At 46.8% G+C, this 21,166-nt stretch overlaps 1 protein-coding gene across 3 annotated transcripts; it reads right to left on the bottom strand.

The window, feature by feature from the left end:
* Positions 1–5,223: 5,223 nt before the first annotated feature.
* cdc42ep4b (CDC42 effector protein (Rho GTPase binding) 4b) lies at positions 5,224–20,083 on the bottom strand. Of its 3 annotated transcripts, none has more exons than XM_067245533.1 (2): positions 19,912–20,083; positions 5,224–6,539 (listed from the first exon to the last, which is right to left on the bottom strand). In XM_067245533.1, exon 2 carries the CDS (start codon positions 6,306–6,308, stop codon positions 5,316–5,318), a length of 993 nt encoding a protein of 330 aa, XP_067101634.1. In that variant the 5' UTR covers positions 6,309–6,539; positions 19,912–20,083; the 3' UTR covers positions 5,224–5,315. The 3 variants fall into 3 exon arrangements, with proteins under 3 accessions (XP_067101634.1, XP_067101635.1, XP_067101636.1); XM_067245534.1 differs by lacking the exon at positions 19,912–20,083 and adding an exon at positions 19,479–19,664; XM_067245535.1 differs by lacking the exon at positions 19,912–20,083 and adding an exon at positions 18,913–18,946.
* Positions 20,084–21,166: the final 1,083 nt, after the last annotated feature.

Below are 21,166 nucleotides of genomic sequence, written 5' to 3'. Positions count from 1 at the left end.
ACACTTCTATTACAGTAGAAATGTAGCAAATGGCTGTCCATTTAATTGTGTGTTATGTTAGTTTTGGGGGTATATAAAGGTTTGGTGGTGGTTGTGTCTGAGTGAGAAAATAATTCATGTGATGGGGTATGATCACCCCTCTTGAGTACTTCCCTGGACATGAACATTGAGTGTCTTAAAACTCATTATTCAATATTGTAAGTTAACCTTTGGTAACTGTTACCAAGGCCTCACGCTTTGTGCTACACCACAACAAAATGCATTTTGGGAGGGGCTTTTGAACTGCTATCAAATGTAAACATTACATCTGTTGAGGATCATACCCTCAACCTTGTTTGTTGCTACTGCTTCTAAATGCATTAGCTTTTACAAGGCTAATCTCTCCATAATTATCTGTCTGTCTGTGTGCAAGTTTTGTATTGGGATTTTATGGTTGGGTATATAATATAGTATATATATATTAAGGTGTGGAGATTATATGCTTTTAGTTAATTAAACTGCGACAGTTGCTGCAGCCACAAGCACCCTCCACAATTTCCCCAGAAATTGTACCCTTTCAGTTTTTGCATGTTAATACTTTTTGTATACCTTGTTGTAAACAATAAAGAGACTTCTTAGAATATGTATTTTTCTTGTCAAATCCCTGTGATAGATCAGTTGACTTGCAATATATCAATTTACAAATACAAATCAAAATGTGTACAGTGAATTAAATTTGTGGCTTGGGACTTATGATCGTGGTACACAGATTCACAATACTATTTGTGTAATTTTGAGCACATTTCATTACTCTACAATTTAAAGGGGAGTCAGGTGGCTGAGCGGTTAGGGAATTGAGCTAGTAATCAGAAGGTTGCCGGGTCAATTCTCGGCTGTGAGAAATTACGTTGTGTCCTTGGGCAAGGCACTTCACCCTACTTGCCTTGGGGGGAATGTCCCTGTACTTACTGTAAGTCGCTCTGGATAAGAGCGTCTGCTAAATGACAATGTAAATGTAAAGCTACTAACTGTAGGTGGCAGTAGATAACAATTAATAGAAGTGCAACACAAAACCTCTTCAATGTCAAAACCCAGTAGTGTGTGTGTGTGTGTGTGTGTGTGTGTGTGTGTGTGTGTGTGTGTGTGTGTATTTAATCCGGCAAAAGGTGCATTTGCTTGAAGTTTCAACATTAAATTCCCCCAACTAACCCATTTCCTTGGCATTCTCATCATTTGCTTTTAATACCTCTTAACCTCATTGTGCAGTAACTGTCCTCTCAGAAGACTAGTTTGATCTCATAGCAAATCCCTCTACTATTGAACACACAACATTACCGTAACTGTTCAGCCTGGGCACTTTAATGCTACAAAGCAAGCATTGTGTGACTGGGCTGGCATTGACTTACAGGAATAACTTATAACTCCAATCATGGGATCAGAGAAACCTGATGGAAATGTTGAGTCAGTCACTTTTTTATTCAGACATCATCTACAGTATTAATTTTGCAGTTGGATAAAACACAATTATCCATGAACCTTATGAAGTAATGAAATGGGAGTCAGGTGGCTGAGCGGTGAGGGAATCGGGCTAGTAATCAGAAGGTTTCTAGTTCAATTCCCGGGCTATGCCAACCAAATGACGTTGTGTCCTTCGGCAAGGCACTTCACCCTACTTGCCTCGGGGGAATGTCCCTGTACTTACTGTAAGTCGCTCTGGATAAGAGCGTCTGCTAAATGTAAATGAAATGAATGACTGTTGTCTCTCAATGTTGAGTGCCTTTTTAAAGCCAAGTATGTGACAAGGATCCTGTTAAATTTAGATGCTCATAAACTATTCACAGAACCCTCCTGAACTGCAAGTCTGCAAGATAAGATTCATCCATGTAATTAAACCTGTTCAGGTTAAGGTAGCTTGTCTACACATTTTCAAACTGCATCTTGCACCCAAGACGGCATAGGCTATTAGGCATACACCTTTATTTATTGTTCCTACTAGTCGATAAAGTACAAAAAACAACTAAAAAAGACAGTTAATGTCTGTAAAAGACAACATGGACAGCAGGTTTTTTGTACCATGTTGCTAGAGAGCACTCTTCTGGTGGCTTTGTAACTTCAACCGTAATCCAGCAACAGCTGCTACTTACAATTACCTGGATTACAAAACAAATCAGGTGATTTACCCCTGGGGTAAGAGCAAAAACCTACAGGAAGGTAGTGCTCCTTGAATGGGTTAGGAGATTCCTGTGTGATTGGTGGACTCTCCTGGGAGGAGCCCTTTGAGTGGGAACACACGCGGCTCATTTAGGTTGCACCTAAGGCTCCATTCGTGTTCATAATTAGGGAACAAAACCTGAACAGACTCAAGCAAATAATGAACACAGTGAATCAGTCTGACTTGCTGACAGGTTCTATATACAAGACTTAATCATAGAAGACAGGACACCTCCAGATTCAGATTATCAGCTCTCTCTTTTATTGAAAAATATAGCCGTTATTTCAAATAGGAAAGTGAGGGAGGTAAATATATATTAATATACAGTTGAACCGAGACAAAAGAGAGGAGAAAAAAAAAAGCACAAACTTGGCATAAACTAGCCACAGAGTAGAAAACTGAACCAACCTACAGCTAAACAGCTCTTTCACCACTCACCAGTGACAGACATCCGAAAGGACCGACAAGAGGTACAGTGAATCCACTCACTCGACGCTCGCTGCTGTCACGTTGGAACATTGTCATACGGTGAAAAAATACAACGGCCATTGTTCAATGCATTGGTGTATGGCACAATCAGTATTTCCATCCGTCTGATGGCAGTTGTGAAGATGGTGGTGGTGGGAGTGTCTCCCTGCTTCAAAGAACAGCTAAGAATGACTGCAACCCCCCTCCCCCTGTAACTCACAGTCCGCTATCAGAGACTAGAGAGGGGAAAACAATGTAGAAGTAGAAACATAGAAAAGAAAATCCCAATTTTGGCCCACATACATTTCCAGTATGAGAGGCCTGAGACAACAACAAAAAATTGAGTCATATTGCAATGTGTCCAACACATTGTATCCAATGTCATGTTAATGTCATCCCAATATGATCATTATTACATACTTGGCAATTTTCCACCCAATCATTCTAATCTCTGAACTGTGTTGATCCCTCACGTACACATGCAGACGTATTCTCTCTGACAATACAAAGATACCACTAAGTGACATCATATCCTGACACCCCTCCCACCCCCCTCCCCCAATTAACACTACTGAGTAATGTGCCCCCCCCCTCTCCCGACCAACCAATGCCACAACAGGAAACTAAACCAGTGCTCCCCTGTGGCACATGTGGCAGATATAACTTCCTTCCTCTCAAGGAAAAGGCGAAAGATGAGACACGGACACAGGAAGCAGTGGGCAGCGCGCTTCCTGTTTCAACAACAGATAATGATCTAGAATCGTGAATGGATAAGTGTCTGGGTGTGCATGTGCGTGTAGGGAAAGAAGGGGCGGTAATTGGTCGCAGGCCTCTGTTTATGAATTAGAGGGTTGAGGAGAGCCAGATGATTGGCTGATTGAATGGGATGAACACAATGAATGGCACAGTGGAGGGGCACATCACTCAGGAGAATCCTCCTCACACCCATCGTCCCTCTGCTGACCTGCTGAACCTACCGACCCGTGATGTGGGATGAGAGATATGACCACATACGGTCATTACTCTAAGCCACGAGCACGCTCTCTACTCTTGGGAAGTTTGCTGAGAGAAAAAAAAAGACATGTTACATTAGACATTGAACTTCAGTTAAGGAAGGCCACCGTTTCACTTTCAAATTCAAAATGTGTCATCAGTTGTTTTTAGACAAATAAAGTCATCTAAAAGGACCATTGAAACGAAATAGTGTGACTCGGAACTGAAGTTAGTGTTTTAGATATTTGTCATCTAATACTAGCACCTAGCAAGATCCGAGTGACTCAGCTTGGCATTATGTGTGTGTGGGTGTTCCCAATGGCCAAACCAAGTCATCAACTCATCCAAACTCAAGGTCTGCACTGACTTACGTAAATGTTATCTACACTCAGGTGTGATCGTTCCCTCATCGAAGTAGCTCACTCATTGTCTTAAAACTGATCGCTGTCTGTGAACACAAGGAATGGTTGATCAACTCTTCTAGAAGGCCTCTAGGAAGCTGGCAGAATTGTTGGAAGTGTACCTACTGAGTTCAAATGTCATGTGCCACTACTTGGCCAACTAATCAATAATATATGTACACGTGTAGTAAACATGGCCTTTGATCTGAAAAACTTAATAAATCAACAAAATAAATTGTATTTAGTGTTACTGCCACCTCTCCCCTAATACATGTACTGACCTTTTAAGGTTTCCTGGATATGCTTAAGCACTATTAGATTTGTGTCAATCCCAATTCTGAATTTCACTTATTTTCCCCTTCCCTCTTCCTTACTCAACGCTTGTGACGTCATGGCCTCCGGGTCGTGACCCCAGTATGCATCATGCCTCCAGGAGTCCCGTGTCTTCAACAGCAGGAGAATGGGTCATGCTCTAACCATAGTTACCTCACACTTCCTCTTTTAAAAGAATGTGGTGGTCACGACTATTGGTTGAAGTTCCCTTCCTCATTAACATCTCTTTAGGGCAGCCAGTAAAGTGACTGCCTGTGAAGGGAGATCCACTTAACCGAACACTGGAGGGAGCCTGAATGTGTGTTTCACCATTGTGTGAATGCACATAACGTTTTGCGATAAGGCGCAGTGGGATCCGAAAACTATGAGTAGGAAGTAGGAATCTGGGGACTATATTTATGATAAGGTGACCATACAAAGGCCTGCTCTCAGGACAGAAAATAGCTTTAAATACAAAAGAAAAACTCCAACATACTACTGGCCTTGGTGTGTGTGACAAGATGTTTCCAGTCTCTTGCTCTCGGCCTTCAATTGCTTCGTTCAGTGGTCGAAGATAGAATTTGTTACCAGTCCAAAGTAAAAGGTCTCATGGGACAGGAACTTCCATTTCTATTCAATCTGGAAGTCTCCACATGGTTAGCCAACTCTAATCCTTCTGGCAAAGTTAAGTAAATAAGTCTCAATAACAGACCGTTTGTATTCATAATATGGGTGGTATCTCGTGGAACATGCAGAGACTCTCTGGCTAATGTCAATCTCTAGAATCTCAAGTAGAATATGACGATATGGCTGCCTTTCTACCCTACTCATAGTCCCCCCCACCCACCCCCAACCCCTCTCATGTTGTGATGATAGCTTCCCAGCTCACAGACAATACTTGGGTCTCCCAGTGTCCTCAAACAACGTTCATAGGGCCAGCGGGACCCCCGTTACACCCGGATCTCATCGTCATCCTCGTCCATGAAGGAGAAGTCCCTGTCCTCCTCCCCCCGGGGCGAGCTGTACTTGGCGCTGTCCGTGTCCCCCTCCTGGAGGTGGTTGAGGGGTTTCTCGTCCAGGGCCGCGGAGCCGGAGCTGGACACGGAGCAGCTGTCGAGGTGCTGGTGGTGATGGAGGTTCCTGCCGCTCAGCTCGGGGGTGTACGGGTCTGCCGGGGGCTTCTGCGGGTGTGTGGCGCGCGGGGCCCTCGCCGGAGGCTGGTCCCGGTCCTCCGCGGGGGGGCTGAAGGGCGGGGAGCTGCGGCCCTCTTCGTAGCCCAGGTCGTCCTCCTCCCAGGCCTTCTTGTCCATGACGCCGAGGATGTCTCCCAGCATCGAGGGGCCCAGGTCGATGTGGAAGGACATGATGGACTCGGCGTGCTTCATGCCCCCGCTCCGCGGCATGGACGGGGGCAGGTCGGTCAGCTCGCCGAAGTTCCGCTCGTCGTATTCCATGTCCATGGTCGCCATAGCTGCGGCTCCGTTGACGGCCTTGCCGTCGCTCTCCGGGAGTTTCTTCAAGGGGCTGGAGGACGCGCTCTTGGGAAGCCGAAGTCCCCTGCCCGCGTCCTCCTCATTGAGGTAAGGCATAGAGATGGCGGTCTTCACAAATTTGGGCGAACCACCAGGGGCCGCAAGCATGTTGCTCTCGTATTTGTCTCCTCTGTTAACCGACTGAGAGCGCTTGCTGCTCCTGAAGGTCCGCGACAGGATGCCAGGTTTGGGTCCGGGGGAGTTTTGTTTGACTTCCGGTTCAGGTTTGGGTGCTTCCCCTGACCGGGTGCTGAGGAACGACGTGTCGCCGAAAGCATCTCCGCCGCGGCCCACGTGCATGGTGTGGCGGAAGTCCCCCAAAGGAGCGCTGATCATCTCGGGCGTCAGGTCGACGCGTGAACGCCGCTTGGACTGGGAGGTGCTGGACACCAGCTGCTTCAGGATGGGCATGATGGCGACTGGCGCTTCTCAAAATCCACGGGCAAAGAATTGGGGTCGACAAACACCGGGTTGGTGACGGTAAGAAAAAAAAGACAACAGCGGATTTTAAGAAGTTCAACCTGATAGCGTTGAGGGATGTGGTCAAGGCAGCTTAATGTCCAGGTGTCTGAAGCACACAGCCATTGTGGTCCTTTGAAACAGCGGTATTGATATCTGGGTCCAGGTGGTTCCCCAACTAACCTAGAGAGAGGGAGAAAAAACGAACCAATTAAATTCACAAGAATTAGGTGAACCAACTGATACTCAAGCTTGGCAGGCGACCTGGAAACTAACAACACGAAACAGAGGGCTTTTCTCTTGTGGCATTTTATTCCTTTGGAGCAGGACCAAACTGTTCTAAAAGGCCAAAGGACTTCAACCAGTTTGAAAATAGTTGCTGCTCCCAATCACGCCCTTACAGCCCAGATGAGGCATCGAGTGTGGAAACATTTGTCACCGGGGCTTTGAAATAAAGACACACTTGAGTGGCTCCCAATGAAAGCACTAGGAGCACAAACTTACTGAGGTCTTTAAGTGTGTTATGTAACAGGGAAAGAAGGTTTTCTAAGAGAGGGGGCGGAGAAAGCACTGTTCATATTTGTCTCTGAAACGCCTAACCTGCCTTCTACACTTTTTACTCAGCCCTTTTGTTCACAATAATACCTCCCCTGACGTCTTGAAATAGTTGTCAAAAGGATACGTAATCTGAAAATAAGCTTCCATTTTGGGGAGGCTGTCTGTACAGCCTCTAGACGTCAGTTCCCTTTGGGCCCAAGCCTGTTACATAAGCAGGGTCACAGGATACCCGGGGCACAGGCAGCACCAGCTGCCAGGAATAAAAGAATGATTTTTTTTCTTCTAAAGAATGAGAAGGAACTTCATCTCTTCAGCTATTAACACACGTATCAAGCCTCTTCATTCTGATAGAACCCCACAGCTATCAGAAGATCCATTCTCTAGTTCTGGCCCCGGGTGGCTCAGTGTCAGAAGAATCTCCTCACCCCCCCCCCCCCCCCCCCCCCTAGCAGAACATCTTATATCCATTCCATTTGCACAGATGGCTGACAATGACTTGCCTTACAATCCAGAGAGCAGGATGATTTGTAATCATAGCCTGGGGTTGTGTTAAAAGTCATGGGGGACACATATAACTTTACAGGAATATGTTTTACAGCAGAGGTGTTCTTGATTATTTTACACTTTGATCTACATTTGACTCAATGAAATGATGACATGGATCATTTCAAGAGGAGTGTCCAATGACACGGACCCAATCTCTCCACAAGTCACCATTGACCCCCTTGCTCTGAAATACGATCTCAAAACTGCAGGCTCTGGAGAAATCCGCAAGAAAATCGCTGCTCCTTCAGTACTACGGCCATGAGAAGATGACATCAGCGATATCAATTGTAGCCGCCAGACGCTATCCCATCAATTGTCTCGTGCTTTCTGGCGTGGGCCAGAGCCCTCACTCAAGGTTATGTGCGTGCCCTCTCGCATGAATGGGGCTTCAGGCAACAATATCCAAAAGAAAAACATTTGCATCTCCAGCAACAAGAGGCCATTCAACACTGCCAGGCAACTGTAGCACTCGGGGAGAACAGAGGGGGTTTTGATAGACGATAAGCTAACCCAGTTTTTTTGTCTCCTTTTCAAAGGACGGAACGTCCCTGTGGAGAATTCAATTCTCTTGTCTTGCTGAGTGTGGTGGTTTAACCTCTTTATTGAATAACCTCCTACGAGCTCTTGCTCGGTGCATACAGGCTGTGGGAGAGTGGGGGATGGTCTGCCCCCTCAACAAAAAATCCTCAACAATACAAAACAGAGACAACACATCGGGCAGGGCAATTTGGAGGGACTGGAAGCACTTCAGGATCGTAACAACTTTATATTGACTACCCTCGTTTACACTTCTTGGCATAAGGAACTCGACCACTGTGGAAAACGTTTGGACCAAGACCAAGCAACTGCTGGAGAATGATGTGATTAAAGCATCGGTCAAACAACGTGCATTGTGTGTTATACTGTAGGCAAGGACGTCTTACATTGTTGCATTACCGCATGCTAATCTATCATTAGCTATTATTAACCTGGCAGGTTATTACACAACTCAACCAGCATGGTATTATAATGCATGGTACTCGACACAGTCTGGCCTACTCTCTATCTGCAAGCTCAGTTTCAGTTACAATGTGCAGCCTGTGTCCTTGACTAGCCTCCCCCTCCAGTTTAACGTGACAAAGGCCTGCCCCTGCAGGCATTTTCTTTCACAAATTGTTTGCCAATTATAGACAAACACCAATGTTTCAAATATCAAAACGGCAGAGTGTTTTGATAGCCCAATCCAGTAATGTAGGCTCCCTCTGGGGTCCTACTTACCTGGTACAGACCAGCTGGGTCAGGGGAAGCAGCCAAAGAAACTTGGCAACCTTGACCCCAAACCTAGCGCCCTGCCCAGCCAGGCTACTCCTGTGACCTGCCCTTTGCTGTCCATGTCTCCATGGTGACTTTAAACCACACTGCCCAGCCAACTTCCTGTGTGTAAGCTGCCTTCCTCCCAGGCAGAGTGAGGTCACCTTTTCACAAACGGATTAACTCTCCCGGCCCGGCCTCTCAGAACGGTGACTCCTTCTCTCCATGGCCTCAGGCCACATGCAGTGTGATGGGGACAATGCCACATTACAATTGGTACAGGAGGAATACTTTTGATGTGACACACCATTAGAAGACTTTCAGTCTGAGGCGAAAAGCTCTCAGTGTGTGCTCGAATTTCAAAAGGCTCCCGAACTCACACCTTGGCTCATTTTGGGGAAATGGCCCATGCCAGTCACTCGAGGGGCCCAGTGATGGCTGGGGGATAGTGCCTTACCCCCTGATGCTACTGAAGGTCTCATTACCGTGTACATGACAAAGGGGGTAAGAGAGGCCTGCAGGCAAGGCTGTCATATTCAATTCCACCCATTCATTGCACTTCTACATACATTAAGAATAGGCTTTACGAAGCACAGTAGACATTCCACAGTTCAGAGCAGCATTCCAAACAATCCGGCTTCAAACTGTCACTGTTTTAGTTCTGACCAGGGGACATTGAACTGCAGGGTTTATGTTTAGCACCATTTGACTTTAGTGCAAGGTCTAGACAGCTAGAAAAATAGTAAATCAAAGCCGGGTCATTTTCTCTGACATTCACGCCATGCTGGGGTAGCAGTGGTGGTCACCAGGGAATCCACTCAGCCAACAGTAGGGTCCGTAATATGGTTGACACACTGGGCTCATTACACAGCTAGGGGCCAAATTCCATCTCAGCTCGCTTTCACAAGCTCAGAACTGGACAGGCTAGCAGGCGGGCTAGTTATTTAGCCATACGTCCCGTAACCTACAGTCCAACTCCAGACAGAAACACAAACGTGTTTGAAACAGTCCGGATTCAATAAAATGGCATTTTGCGCAGGATAAGAACACGTGTAAACAATAAGCTTTGGGTTAAAGCTTAGTTTGAATTCAGGCTTCAGCCAACACGCATCCGTCGACGACACCTTATGCAAAACCGCATTCAGAGCGTCACACTACATTAGATGGAAAAAAGGAACAACAAGTGCCATGAATGATTAACAGCATTTCCAATGTCGCCATCCAGCTCCGACACACACAAGATGACATCACTACCGTCCCCGCTAACTTTCGCTCTTGCAGCTAATCCCCTGGAAGTCCCACAATCCTCCATGGTTCCATGCAGACAGCCCCTCGCCACTCTAGCGGATGCACAACCATAAGGGGCTTAAGTGATGTCATCCGTGCTGCCTGCAGCCTCTATCCTCCTCACATCTGGACCACCTCGGAGATCAACAAGGACCGACCACAAACGTTTTCCAGTTTTATTTTAAGGACATTTTAAATTTTTTACAGAACGACCATTACTTATTCACTAGGTCGGAAGCTAGGGACCTGACGTTAATGTGGATAGGCACTGTTACACAACAGCAGAGTTAGCTACTTTATAAACCTCCTGGTTTGCTTTTAATTCTGACTTACATTATTCACTGCATTCCACTTAGATTCGGTATGTGTTCCTATCTGAGATGAGGATTACATTCATCTGATTTTCATTTGCCCTGACTTGTTTAATTTCCTTGGCTGTCAACAGCCAGCGTCATCTTTTGTTCCCACAGACACCTCAGGAAAAGACATACAGAGGTGCTAACGATGTCAATGTGGAAGAAACAGCTCCGTCCATGGAGCTACTGACCCTAACCCTTAATGGTGCTATTGATTTACGACTCAGTAATTGATGGGCCATAGTAGCTACACAGGTTTCTCAGAAAGACTCCGAAACTACCTGGGACCTGACCAGTCTGCACAGTTCCTGCAGATAAGGTCAAACTGCTATCTTGGGCTCGGGTCTTTCCGCTGAGCACATTCGATCAGGCCTGTCCCCTAGCCGGCTAGCCCCGTGTACAGTAGGAGAGCTAGCGTAGCTGAGGGGCCCCTTGAGCGGTTTGTGAAACCAAGCCTGCTGTCCTGTAAGTGACACCTCAGTGTCAGCTCACTAGCTTGGGCAGCTAACATGTTTACCCAACCTCTGCTAAGCACCTAGCACACAACATATCTCTCCGGGCCTCTGGCGAAAACATTTCCACTGTGTGCTTTACAAGTTAGGCCACACGTTGTAGTCGGAATCACGTCTACGACATCACCTGTGCGGTGCAACAATGGTCATGTAAACATGTTATTCCTACCAGTCGTGGGCCCGACCTTTGCGTTGGTGTGACAAAGTAAATATACCTCATATTAAATACATAAACCTCTGTTCCGCTGTAATTGATACCTGTCTCTTTGACTTGTTCTACCTGTTTGTCCTCATGTCTGACAGGTCTCAGAGGACTTTTGATCCACAATGGTCTCTATGGCGGAGGAAGCAAAGAGAGAGGATAGGCGGGAAAAAAACGAACCGAAATGGAGGGAGAAGGACTCCTTGTTGTCAGAGTCCTCTGGATCCAACTTGAACGATAAGGGAAAATCCACTAACCAAGTTATGTAAAAGATGTGAAAGCAACAAACCTGTTGTTGCCCATGTTGGGACATGTCTGTTGTCTGTTCTGACCCGAAATAACAGACAGCAATCTCAAAAGGTCAACACCGTGTGAGGTCAGCTGAAACGCAGTACCTCCTACACCCTGGGTTCTAATGGAGGCCATTGGGGAGGGGGGGGGGGGGGGGGGGGGGGGGGGGGGCAGGGCGGGGGAGGTTCTGTCATTCCTCCTTGTGAGAATCCAGTCTGTGTGGGCTATCTGATCCATCCAAGAGGCTGGCAGTGTGGTGACCCTGGCCTGCTGACTACGGGAAATATCATGCCAGGTTGTGTGTGGGAGTGTGTGTTTCTAGACACATGTAACCCTACCTATAGGACCCCAATAGAAACACCGCAAAAAAAGAGCTCAAGGGGGATTAAGGAGATCATGCTCAACGAGAATAAATAAACCCAGCGTGCCTCAACCAGCCAAGACTGTGTGCGGTATCACACTGCAAAGCCCTCATACACACCCCTCCCCAAAACACAAACATTCCAACCCATTACCACACACACACACACACACACACAAACACAACCTGCCATCCATTTCCCGTGTCATGGTCCACAGAGCGCTGGCTTGTTGTTCAACACCCTGTTATCATGTTGAGGTTAAGCTATCCGTTCACCGTTGACCTCACTTGAAACATTTCGACATGTCGACCACGTGACTTCCCTGAGGGATGTTTTGGGATTTTTTCTCTCTTTTTCATCCCACCATCAGTCAGCACAGCAGTGCTGTGTGTGCCATCGTTGGAGTCTCCGGGCTGGCCCATGCGTAGGTGTTACCCTGCGTGGTGGAGTCTCCGGGCTGGCCCATGCGTAGGTGTTACCCTGCGTGGTGGAGTCTCCGGGCTGGCCCATGCGTAGGTGTTACCCTGCGTGGTGGAGTCTCCGGGCTGGCCTACGCGTAGGTGTTACCCTGCGTGGTGGAGTCTACGGGCTGGCCTATGCGTAGGTGTTACCCTGCGTGGTGGAGTCTCCGGGCTGGCCTATGCTTAGGTGTTACCCTGCGTGGTGGAGTCTCCGGGCTGGCCTATGCGTAGGTGTTACCCTGCGTGGTGGAGTCCTGGGCGGGCGTCCATGCTGTGCCGCTTCCAGGACGGAGGAGACCGATTTCGGATAAGCAGCAAATCAAGAGGATGATTAACATGTTTCAACCTTGTCAAAATTCTCCCTTGCCTCCTCCTCCCCCCCCTTCCACGTATTTGAATAATGGCCTGTGTAAGAATGTCACGGCCTCTCATTCCTCTCTCCAAGGACTCACCCACACACAGACACACACACACACAGACATAGCTGGAGGGTTGCCAGTATGGGAGGCCCACAGCCCTACTCTTGTGGAGCAACATCAACACAGGGACTTCTTTTCTCCAAAGGGTAGACAGATGGAGCCACTGAAGAGAAAAAACGCCCTCATGGAGGGGGTGGGGAGGGCACCACTCTGGTCTCCCTCCCCAGTACAGCGTGCCAACACACTGAATCCAGGCGGCAGCCTTTCTCTCCCAGCCATCGTGGAGCAAACCCCAAATCTCATTACCGATTCAGAGATACTGTAGATAGAGGCTGTGTTTGTCGCTGATTCATCGACGAACCCCTCCTTTCCTGTGTCCCAATGGCCAGTGTTGGGGCCAGGCAGAACTAAGGCCAGGAGGCTGCAAGCATAGCAGCTGCTCTCTAGTAGAGACAGCCAGGACCAAACGGCCCATTACGGAACAGATGCTCCATGCTGTGAACACGGACGCTTTCCTCTTATGTAAATCGTCAGGGCTGGGCCACCAGGACAATGTCCCATTGACTCCACCCCCAGGTGTGCTGGGCACCCCTAATAATGCTCCAAAATGCCCTACGCCCCCTCTCACCAAAGAAGGGAGGGCCATGCATAGTATGCTTAGCCATTGGCTCTGCCGGGGCACCACAGAATGAGTGGCCCCTGGACCCCCCCAAAAAAGGGCCAAATCACCAGAAAGACAAGCAGAGGCAGGGGCACGGGCCAGCGTCAGTTCAGCCAACACAGCAGCTACTGCTGATAACCCCACAAATAAACAGACCCCCTTAAACACACACCACCTGGCACTCCACAAAGAAACCAGTACAGTTATATAGGCAGGAGGTCTTTCAGTGTGAGTGAAAGATAAGTGGGCTCTCTGCTTTGTGTTGACTTTTCAACAGTTCCTCGTCCTTTATCAGTAGCCCCCCACTGCACCAAAACACACCAGCTCAAACGGACCACAGGGAGACTGGGCTTCTGAGCTTCCCTCAAACACACCAGATGAGAACATAAAACTCCATGGTGTTAGCTTTTAACAACACCAACAGTAGTCAACACAAGCCTTGGGCCATGAATAAAAGGCCTCACAGGGCGCACTCGCACACCCTAACACAACAACATCTCCACTTTAGCCACCGTTGACAATCTGGTTGACAACCAGTTGGCACGTTGGAAATCCCATTGGAGGAAAATAGGTCCAACATAGCCAGCCCTGTAACATGCATCGTTTGCGTACTTAAACCTCTGCTAAATTGACCAGCATGGGGTCTTGTAACTTCTGGCTGTGTGTGTGTGTGTGTGTGTGAGAGAAAGAGAGAGAGACGTCAGGAATTCCCTATCCAGCCCCATCAGGTAGGTATGAGTTTCAGCAGCTCATCTCCAGCAGGAGCAGAGACCGGTGGATCACCAAGCCCAGAGACAGGCACGAATGGGAGGGGTCGTTTGGCGGTGAGGGGAGGGTTCTGCGCTAACCGGATACAAGCGACATCTCAGAGTGACTTGTGGCGTTGGTCCAGCTGGGCCAGACCGCTGTCCTGTAGAGTCAACATGGCGAGGCTTTGGGTGACCCCTTTAATTGGTGAGACCACTAGGCCACAAACTCTTGGGTCAAATAATCTCAAGGTTAACCGTGTGTTTAATGACCACGTTCAACAGTGCCATCAAAGTTGTAGCACTGGGTCCCTGAAGCAAAAGTAACTGCTCACCAATTCCTCCCAACAGGAATTCAGAACAACACAATAACACAGCGTCCTTTATTAAACTATGGATGCAGGATTTACCAGGATCAGAAGGCAGGTCTCAAATCTGTGCGATTTATCTAGGCCTCCAACCTCAGAATGCTGTTTGGCTCCAACCATCCATCTTCAAGTTTCCTTCTAGCTCTTGTCTGGCTACTTGTGTTTGTACTAGTAGCGCCACTGATTTCCTGGAAATCATCAAGGGGTTATGTTTGACAATATTTTCTCTCCAGCGGCCTCAGTAGCCTGGCTGTGTTTCCATGTGTGGATCAGAACTTTTGTTTTATTGCGTTTCCGTTGAGCATGTGTGCTGTGTGTGTGTTATTTCTTTGGCCTTAAAGCTATTGGCCGTACATCACTTTTGCTTCTGTAACAGTTCAACTTCCCTCTGGGAGGTCAATACAAATGGACTCTACCTGTGTGTATGCTAACTGTTCATGTGGGCGTGTACGTGGGGCAATAAGCGCAAAGTCCATCAACGGCTTATCACGCCCAGCTTTCCATATTACTGACGTGCAGGTGGAGGGTCAGGGGTCCTAAGAGGATGCGAGTCCTGTTCCTGAGACACGCTTCCCACCACTGAGACTGTGTCTCATACCTCACACACACACACAGACACACACAGACGGTGCCCCGAGGCACCGGAACTGAACAACCAACAAAGTCACAGTGACATTAAACCATAATGGACCAAAATCCACATGAAAACAAAAGCAATGCTTTAGGTGTAATAGAAGCTAGAGGCCAAGCCCTAGCATCACACACACACACACCCTCTTTGTCTCACCGCACACAGACACAGGAGGTTCAACATCTCCTGAGAACTTCGGTGACACCCCCAGATTCACACAGGAGCCAATGAGCTCCCACGACACCAAGCCAGGCCGGGCCACCGAAGACAAAACAATGACACGAGATTGGAATCTATCAAAAGAGCTGAGTCACAGGCTGGTCCTACGACCAGAAGCAGAGCTGGAGAGATGGCTTGCTAGGAGGCTGTGCATTCCTCCTTTGTCTCTCCAGCAGTAGAACGCTCGAGGGAGACCACCTGTTTCTGGACCGTGCGGGGGGGGGGGAGGGGGGGGGGGGGGAGAACAATGGCGCTCGCTGAGCTGTGAACAGGCCAGTGCCACGCTCTGATAGACCAGCTGTACTCTACCGGTCAAGAGGGTTTCCAATACATATGGCTCGGTCAGTGTCTAGCCTTCACAGATTGCGCAACCAACCAACCGGCCGGCTAGGCCCAGTCAAAGCAGAGGCTCAGGAGGCGATTTAATGCCATTAGTTAATGCTTAACCACACTGAAAACAGGAGGCCTGCATCGAAGCAGTCACAGATGAGAGAGCCCACTGAGGGACAATTACACTTGGAATCTAATAGTGCTCTACAACAAAGACTCTGCCAGACCAGTGCCTCCCAGCATCCATTCAGTCATATAACCCCCTCTCTTCTGAATCCATCTGGGTATCAAGGAGCAGACTGTGGACTGGGTCCCTCTACGGACTGGATACAAGCTGCGAGTTGCAACACGAGACCGTAGCTGTTGGTGTATATCCGTAAACAGAACTCAGTCGCTAAGATTTCTCAAGAGTGTGGTTGAGTTTGGGCCACTTGACTCTACCCTATCTGCTTTCAGGGAAGAGTCCAGGCCACAAAGATGACACACACTCCAAAACATGTTCGGAAGGTCCCGTGTCATCTGTGTAGAGGTTCCAGATTCCATGAACAGGACAGGTGTGTCAAGAAGATGGCTGAGAGACAGATGAAATTGTGTCTATTTGTGACAGCCACAACCTGATGAAACGTCTAGGGAATGTGAGACTCACCCTGACTCGAACTCCTTGTTGGCCATATTTACGGTTGTTCTTTTGAGCTCAGACAGGATAATGAGGTATTATCCGAACTGGTTTCAAAGACTTCAACAACAATGCCTTGTCTTCTCATAACAAAGGAGGGTGTGAGTCCAAAATTTTGGAACATGAATTACAGGTTTAATTAAGGGAGTTTTACATTTTAATTGTTAATGACACCAAAATGTGAACAATTTGTACATTCAGCCAACAGACGACAATCACTGTTGGAAACAGTCTCTTAACCCGATACTGGTAAAATACTTGTCAAACCAGTTACAGTATGTTGACACTGATAGTATTGATGTGTGGTGTACAGTATCAGGTTCAGATAGGAGCTAACCCCTGAATAGGAAGCAGGCCCTGGGGAATATTCTGGTCGTCAGAGCCCAAACCTGGTCTACAAGGAGTTATGTGATGGGGAGTCGAGTCACATCGTAATGATAGGACATGGGACAGGGTTAAGTTTCAGAAAGCTTAACGTGAGAATCACAAACAGAAACCTAAGCACTTTCAAAACATTCAGCTCTCAAGTCAAGTTTGATAGGGCGGCAAAGACAAAGGACATGATTGTAACTAAGTTTTGCTTTCCCATGTAAAATGGGTACAGCATATCCTAAGCATGAAGTTTTCTAAAGTACAAAAGCATCTGTGTTTCCCTTTCAGGAAAGGAGGTTCCTGTAATTGTCCCGGACACAATATCCCTCCTCTGAGACCTTACCATGACATTCAATATGATTCAACATCAACAGGAGAGAAAGTGAGACATCTTCCGACCAGACAAACCCTGAATACCACTCCCAAGAACTCACAAAGTTATGGCCTGTATACCCTGAATTTACAAAGATTCAATTCGTCAAATTGCATAAAAGTTTATTACAAGTTAAATTACATTCCATTGGAATTTGGGCCTTTTCACCCGTTGACAACAAGGCCGGTTTGGGATTGTTGTTTTAGAGCACCATGTGGATAAATGTATCTTGTGTGAACTTTGACCTGAGGCTTAGGGTGAGGGTGGACACACTGCCCCTAACCCTATAAACAATTCACCGTTCTCACATTCTGTTCTGGAGGTTGCTTTTAGTGTGAGAATCGCTAGACTAATAAGTAATAACATTGCTGATGGGGATATAAATAAAATGGTGTGTGCTCAATGTTACTACTCAAGGTACTCAACATAGCTAACCGTGTCAAATGTAGAGGTCAGGGCACTGTTATGGCTAGCTTCTCCAGTGTAATGTAACTGTTGTAGCTGGCCCTCTCAGGGCTCTGAATGTCAAATCTCTCTCCAATCATAACAGCAGTCTCCCATAGAGTCTAGATGAAGCTAACTCAAGCCATTTATATTGGTATTTCCTGGAGCAAGTGGGAACTGACAGACTCTTGTTGCCATGAACGCGAAACCCACACACACACACGCAATACGTATCTAAAGTTACGTCTGAAGAACAACACAGTGACTAACAGTGAAGTAAATCTTGAACTCATTCTGGAATTAGCAGGGGAGATCTTTTTTTGTGTTGTTAACTCTTCTAAACAATCAGACAGTAGAAAATCTCCTGGGGTCGGTGGTTTGATGAGAACCATCCCCGCGGATCTGTCTGAAGCCTCCCTCACAACCCCCCCAAACCCCCCTCCCAACCCCCACATCCTCCTCCCCAGCAGCACCCAAGGAGATGACCTAGCGCTGGGCATCTGGCCAGCTCCTCAACTGTGCAGACAGGAGCCTGGGTCCTGGATCCTCCCCACAGCTTGCTGACCAGGAGCATGTGAGGAGAGGAGAGCAAGGGGAGGCAGATATGAACAGTAGGACGGGACGATTGTAGATGTCAGTGTCTCCTCTCTGAGGAGATCCATCTGGTCTACTCAGAGTGGTTCAGGAGGGGCCTACCTGGTCGGTCAGACAATCTGACCGACTGTCTGTTTTTATGTCTACCTACCTACCTGTCTACCTACCTGCGTCTGCCCAAAAGCACTAGCAGCAGTGTCTCTGTTCTCCAGGGAGACCAGGTGGTCCCGGGGTAAATTATTTGTCTAGAAAATGCCATGTGCTGACCTTAAGGGTTTACTATTGGACATCGAGACGCAACCAATCACACAGCTCCTTACCAAGGCAGAGCCCTGTAGTGCCAGAGGGCAAAGGTCCAGGGCTGTCTGCAAGCTGAGACAAAGCCCAGCTCGTTTTTTTCAATATGTCGACACACTTAGGTTCAGAATAATGGTGTAACAACAAGGCAGGCTTGATTGTTTGATTCACCATGGGAAGAGAAATATGCTGCGAATGGTGGCCAATGTTTTTTAATATGGAATAAAGCTGCTGGGTGCACTCCTGCTCTGTGGAGATCTCAGAGCAAGAGCCATATTATTCCATCCGGTTATTGTTATTTTTTTTATGGACCAATGAACATCATTCAACAGATCTGGTACAGTGACACCGTTGCGAGAGGGGGAGCCAGGTTTGCAAACAGACTGAGGCTCATAGGAAATGAAATGTGAGAGTGAGTGAGAGAGAGAGTGTGAGAGAGAGAGACAGAAAGTAAAAGCATTGCTTTCTATTAGAAACTAAATGTTATTGCAACTAAGTGTCTTATGTGTTTAGCTTTCGGTAAATAGTCAATCATGCTGAATGCCTTTAATCTTTGCTTACTTTCCCATCTTGTGGTAGTATTCTTATGTAACACTGTCACTCCGATGCTGTAGTCCATCTGGCTCACTCAGATTTATCCCAGTAGGACTCAACTGGCCATGTGGCCCACTGATCTCATTCTGTGGCTATGTGATAGGTCAAGGAAAAAAAAAATTGAATCATTTAGAACCTTCACAAACAACAATAAAAAAAGCTGGTCTGGACCTTAGGCTACAGTTATGCTGTTAAGAATAAAGCAAACGTTTTACTGTTGAGCTGTGATGAATAAGAATGGGGTATTTAATGGAGTAATTAATCGTAACATCAAAACACCACAGGGAGAGGTCAGAGAAGGTAAAGTCCTTGTGAGAGAGAACTGGCCACACGAGATTTTAAACACTAAAAACGGCCTGGAATCCACAGCTATATGGTCTGAAGGCAGATTTGCAACAAAAGCAATGCTGCTCCTACTAGTCACATACTTTCAGCTTCACTGAATGTAGTGGCAACAATAGAAGTAACAAATATGATAGCCTACGAACTACATACATTAACCCTCGAGTCATTTAAAGTGACAAACAACTTACGGATTTACCGAGGCGAAGATCAAGTTCTGATTATGTTGGTCTTGTGAATAGTTTTCTTTTGGGGACTCTGAGAAGTCCCAAGTCTTCATCAGATAACTCCAATCAGAGGCCAGGTCACGGGGAACTCCTGAACAGCACAATGCACTGGAGCGCTCACACACGGTACAACCAAGTGAGCCAACTGGTCTGAAAGGCGCTGTGATTGTCCCCAAGAGTATTTGACATTCAAATGATATGCAGATGCTACTTTTCACTGGAATACGCAACCTTGTACCATGACCAGCTTTTCTTGCTCAGTAGGAAATTGGAAATTTGCCAATTCAAAATTCAAGGCAAACATATGCAGACGAACATAAATACGAAATACCCTGTGTTGGAAATAAACTGACATCACTTCTCCCCAAGCTTCGCTTAGAAATAAAGAGAGCGTTACCTTGGTTAAGTAGTAATCCTGTGCGGACCGTGAATTCTAATTACTGTAGCCAACAAGCGACATGTACAGTATACAAAAAAACAACTCTAATTTATCCGAAAAGGTAACGAATGTCCACGCGGGTCGGTTCTTGATCCGTTGATGTCACATACGTACGTCAAGTTGAAAGCGCGGTGGCTCACACAACTGTGACCAGGCAGCTCGTCCTCTCCGCTCCCTTGTCTCCTAGATCACCACCCCCTGGCGCGTCTTAAAGGGCCAGTACACAAGTTGAGCGAGTTGACTCAGTTGAGCGACACCTTTCCATGTGGGAAGCACAAATCCCTTGCCAAATCAAATCCTGTTATACATTTATCTCAAATGCAGTGCAGACAAAAAAAGATACATATTGGTTTCCTTGATTTTCATGTCTGCCTTGGTGTAATCAGGTCGTCTCCATTTTATGCCCAGAGCAATTGAAGCATCAGAGCACCTTCGATTTTCACAGTCTACTAAAGTATACGTTTGATCGCACAGAACACACCCATGACATTATACACTCGATATATAACAGCATGTCCTAGTAGGTAGGGCTTCCCAAGGCCTGGAAAGTTACCACTGTGACTGAATTATAGTCCATCACAAGAATCATTATGTATATCAATCTTCTATTCTTTTCCACTTGATAATATGTAATTCCTGTCAGTCAACTATGCAGGTTCAGTCGTCAGTTTATATCCTAAAATAAATATATTCCTTCTTTCAACAACCTGGATTCAATCATATTTGATTTAGATCCTTCAGTGGTCCTCTTTAGATTTACAGTTGCATTAAGGATTGTATCCAATAACAGTTTTATGAATGGGCCCAGACATGACAGCACTTGTATTGTATATGTTGTATATCAGGGAGTCTGGTGGATGAGCGGTTAGGGAATCGGGCTAGTAATCTGAAAGTTGCCAGTTCGATTCCCAGCCGTGAAAAATGACGTTGTGTCCTTGGGCAAGGCACTTCACCCTACTTGCCTCGGGGGAATGTCCCTGTACTTACTGTAAGTCGCTCTGGATAAGAGCGTCTGCTAAATGACTTAATGTATATCTTATGTATAGTGGCCCATAGACTATACATAAGAGACACACACAGAGTCTTCATATGGCCATGATTTATCTATTCTAGCATTATCCTATAATATATATATTATGGTAAGTTATATGATGCACTTTTAGGTCTCCCATCTCCTTTTTCCCCAAACTCAGATTAGTAGAGACGAACCAGG

The sequence above is a fragment of the Osmerus mordax genome, chromosome 10 (assembly GCF_038355195.1).
Source record: "Osmerus mordax isolate fOsmMor3 chromosome 10, fOsmMor3.pri, whole genome shotgun sequence".
NCBI classification, from domain to species: Eukaryota; Metazoa; Chordata; class Actinopteri; order Osmeriformes; family Osmeridae; genus Osmerus; species Osmerus mordax.
Note: the sequence above shows the minus strand (reverse complement) of the source record. Positions and strands in the feature narration are given on the sequence as shown.

Bases quoted from the DNA above. Each gene is read 5' to 3' on its own strand.
- cdc42ep4b (XM_067245533.1), bottom strand. From the start codon at position 6,308: ATGCCCATCCTGAAGCAGCTGGTGTCCAGCACCTCCCAGTCCAAGCGG.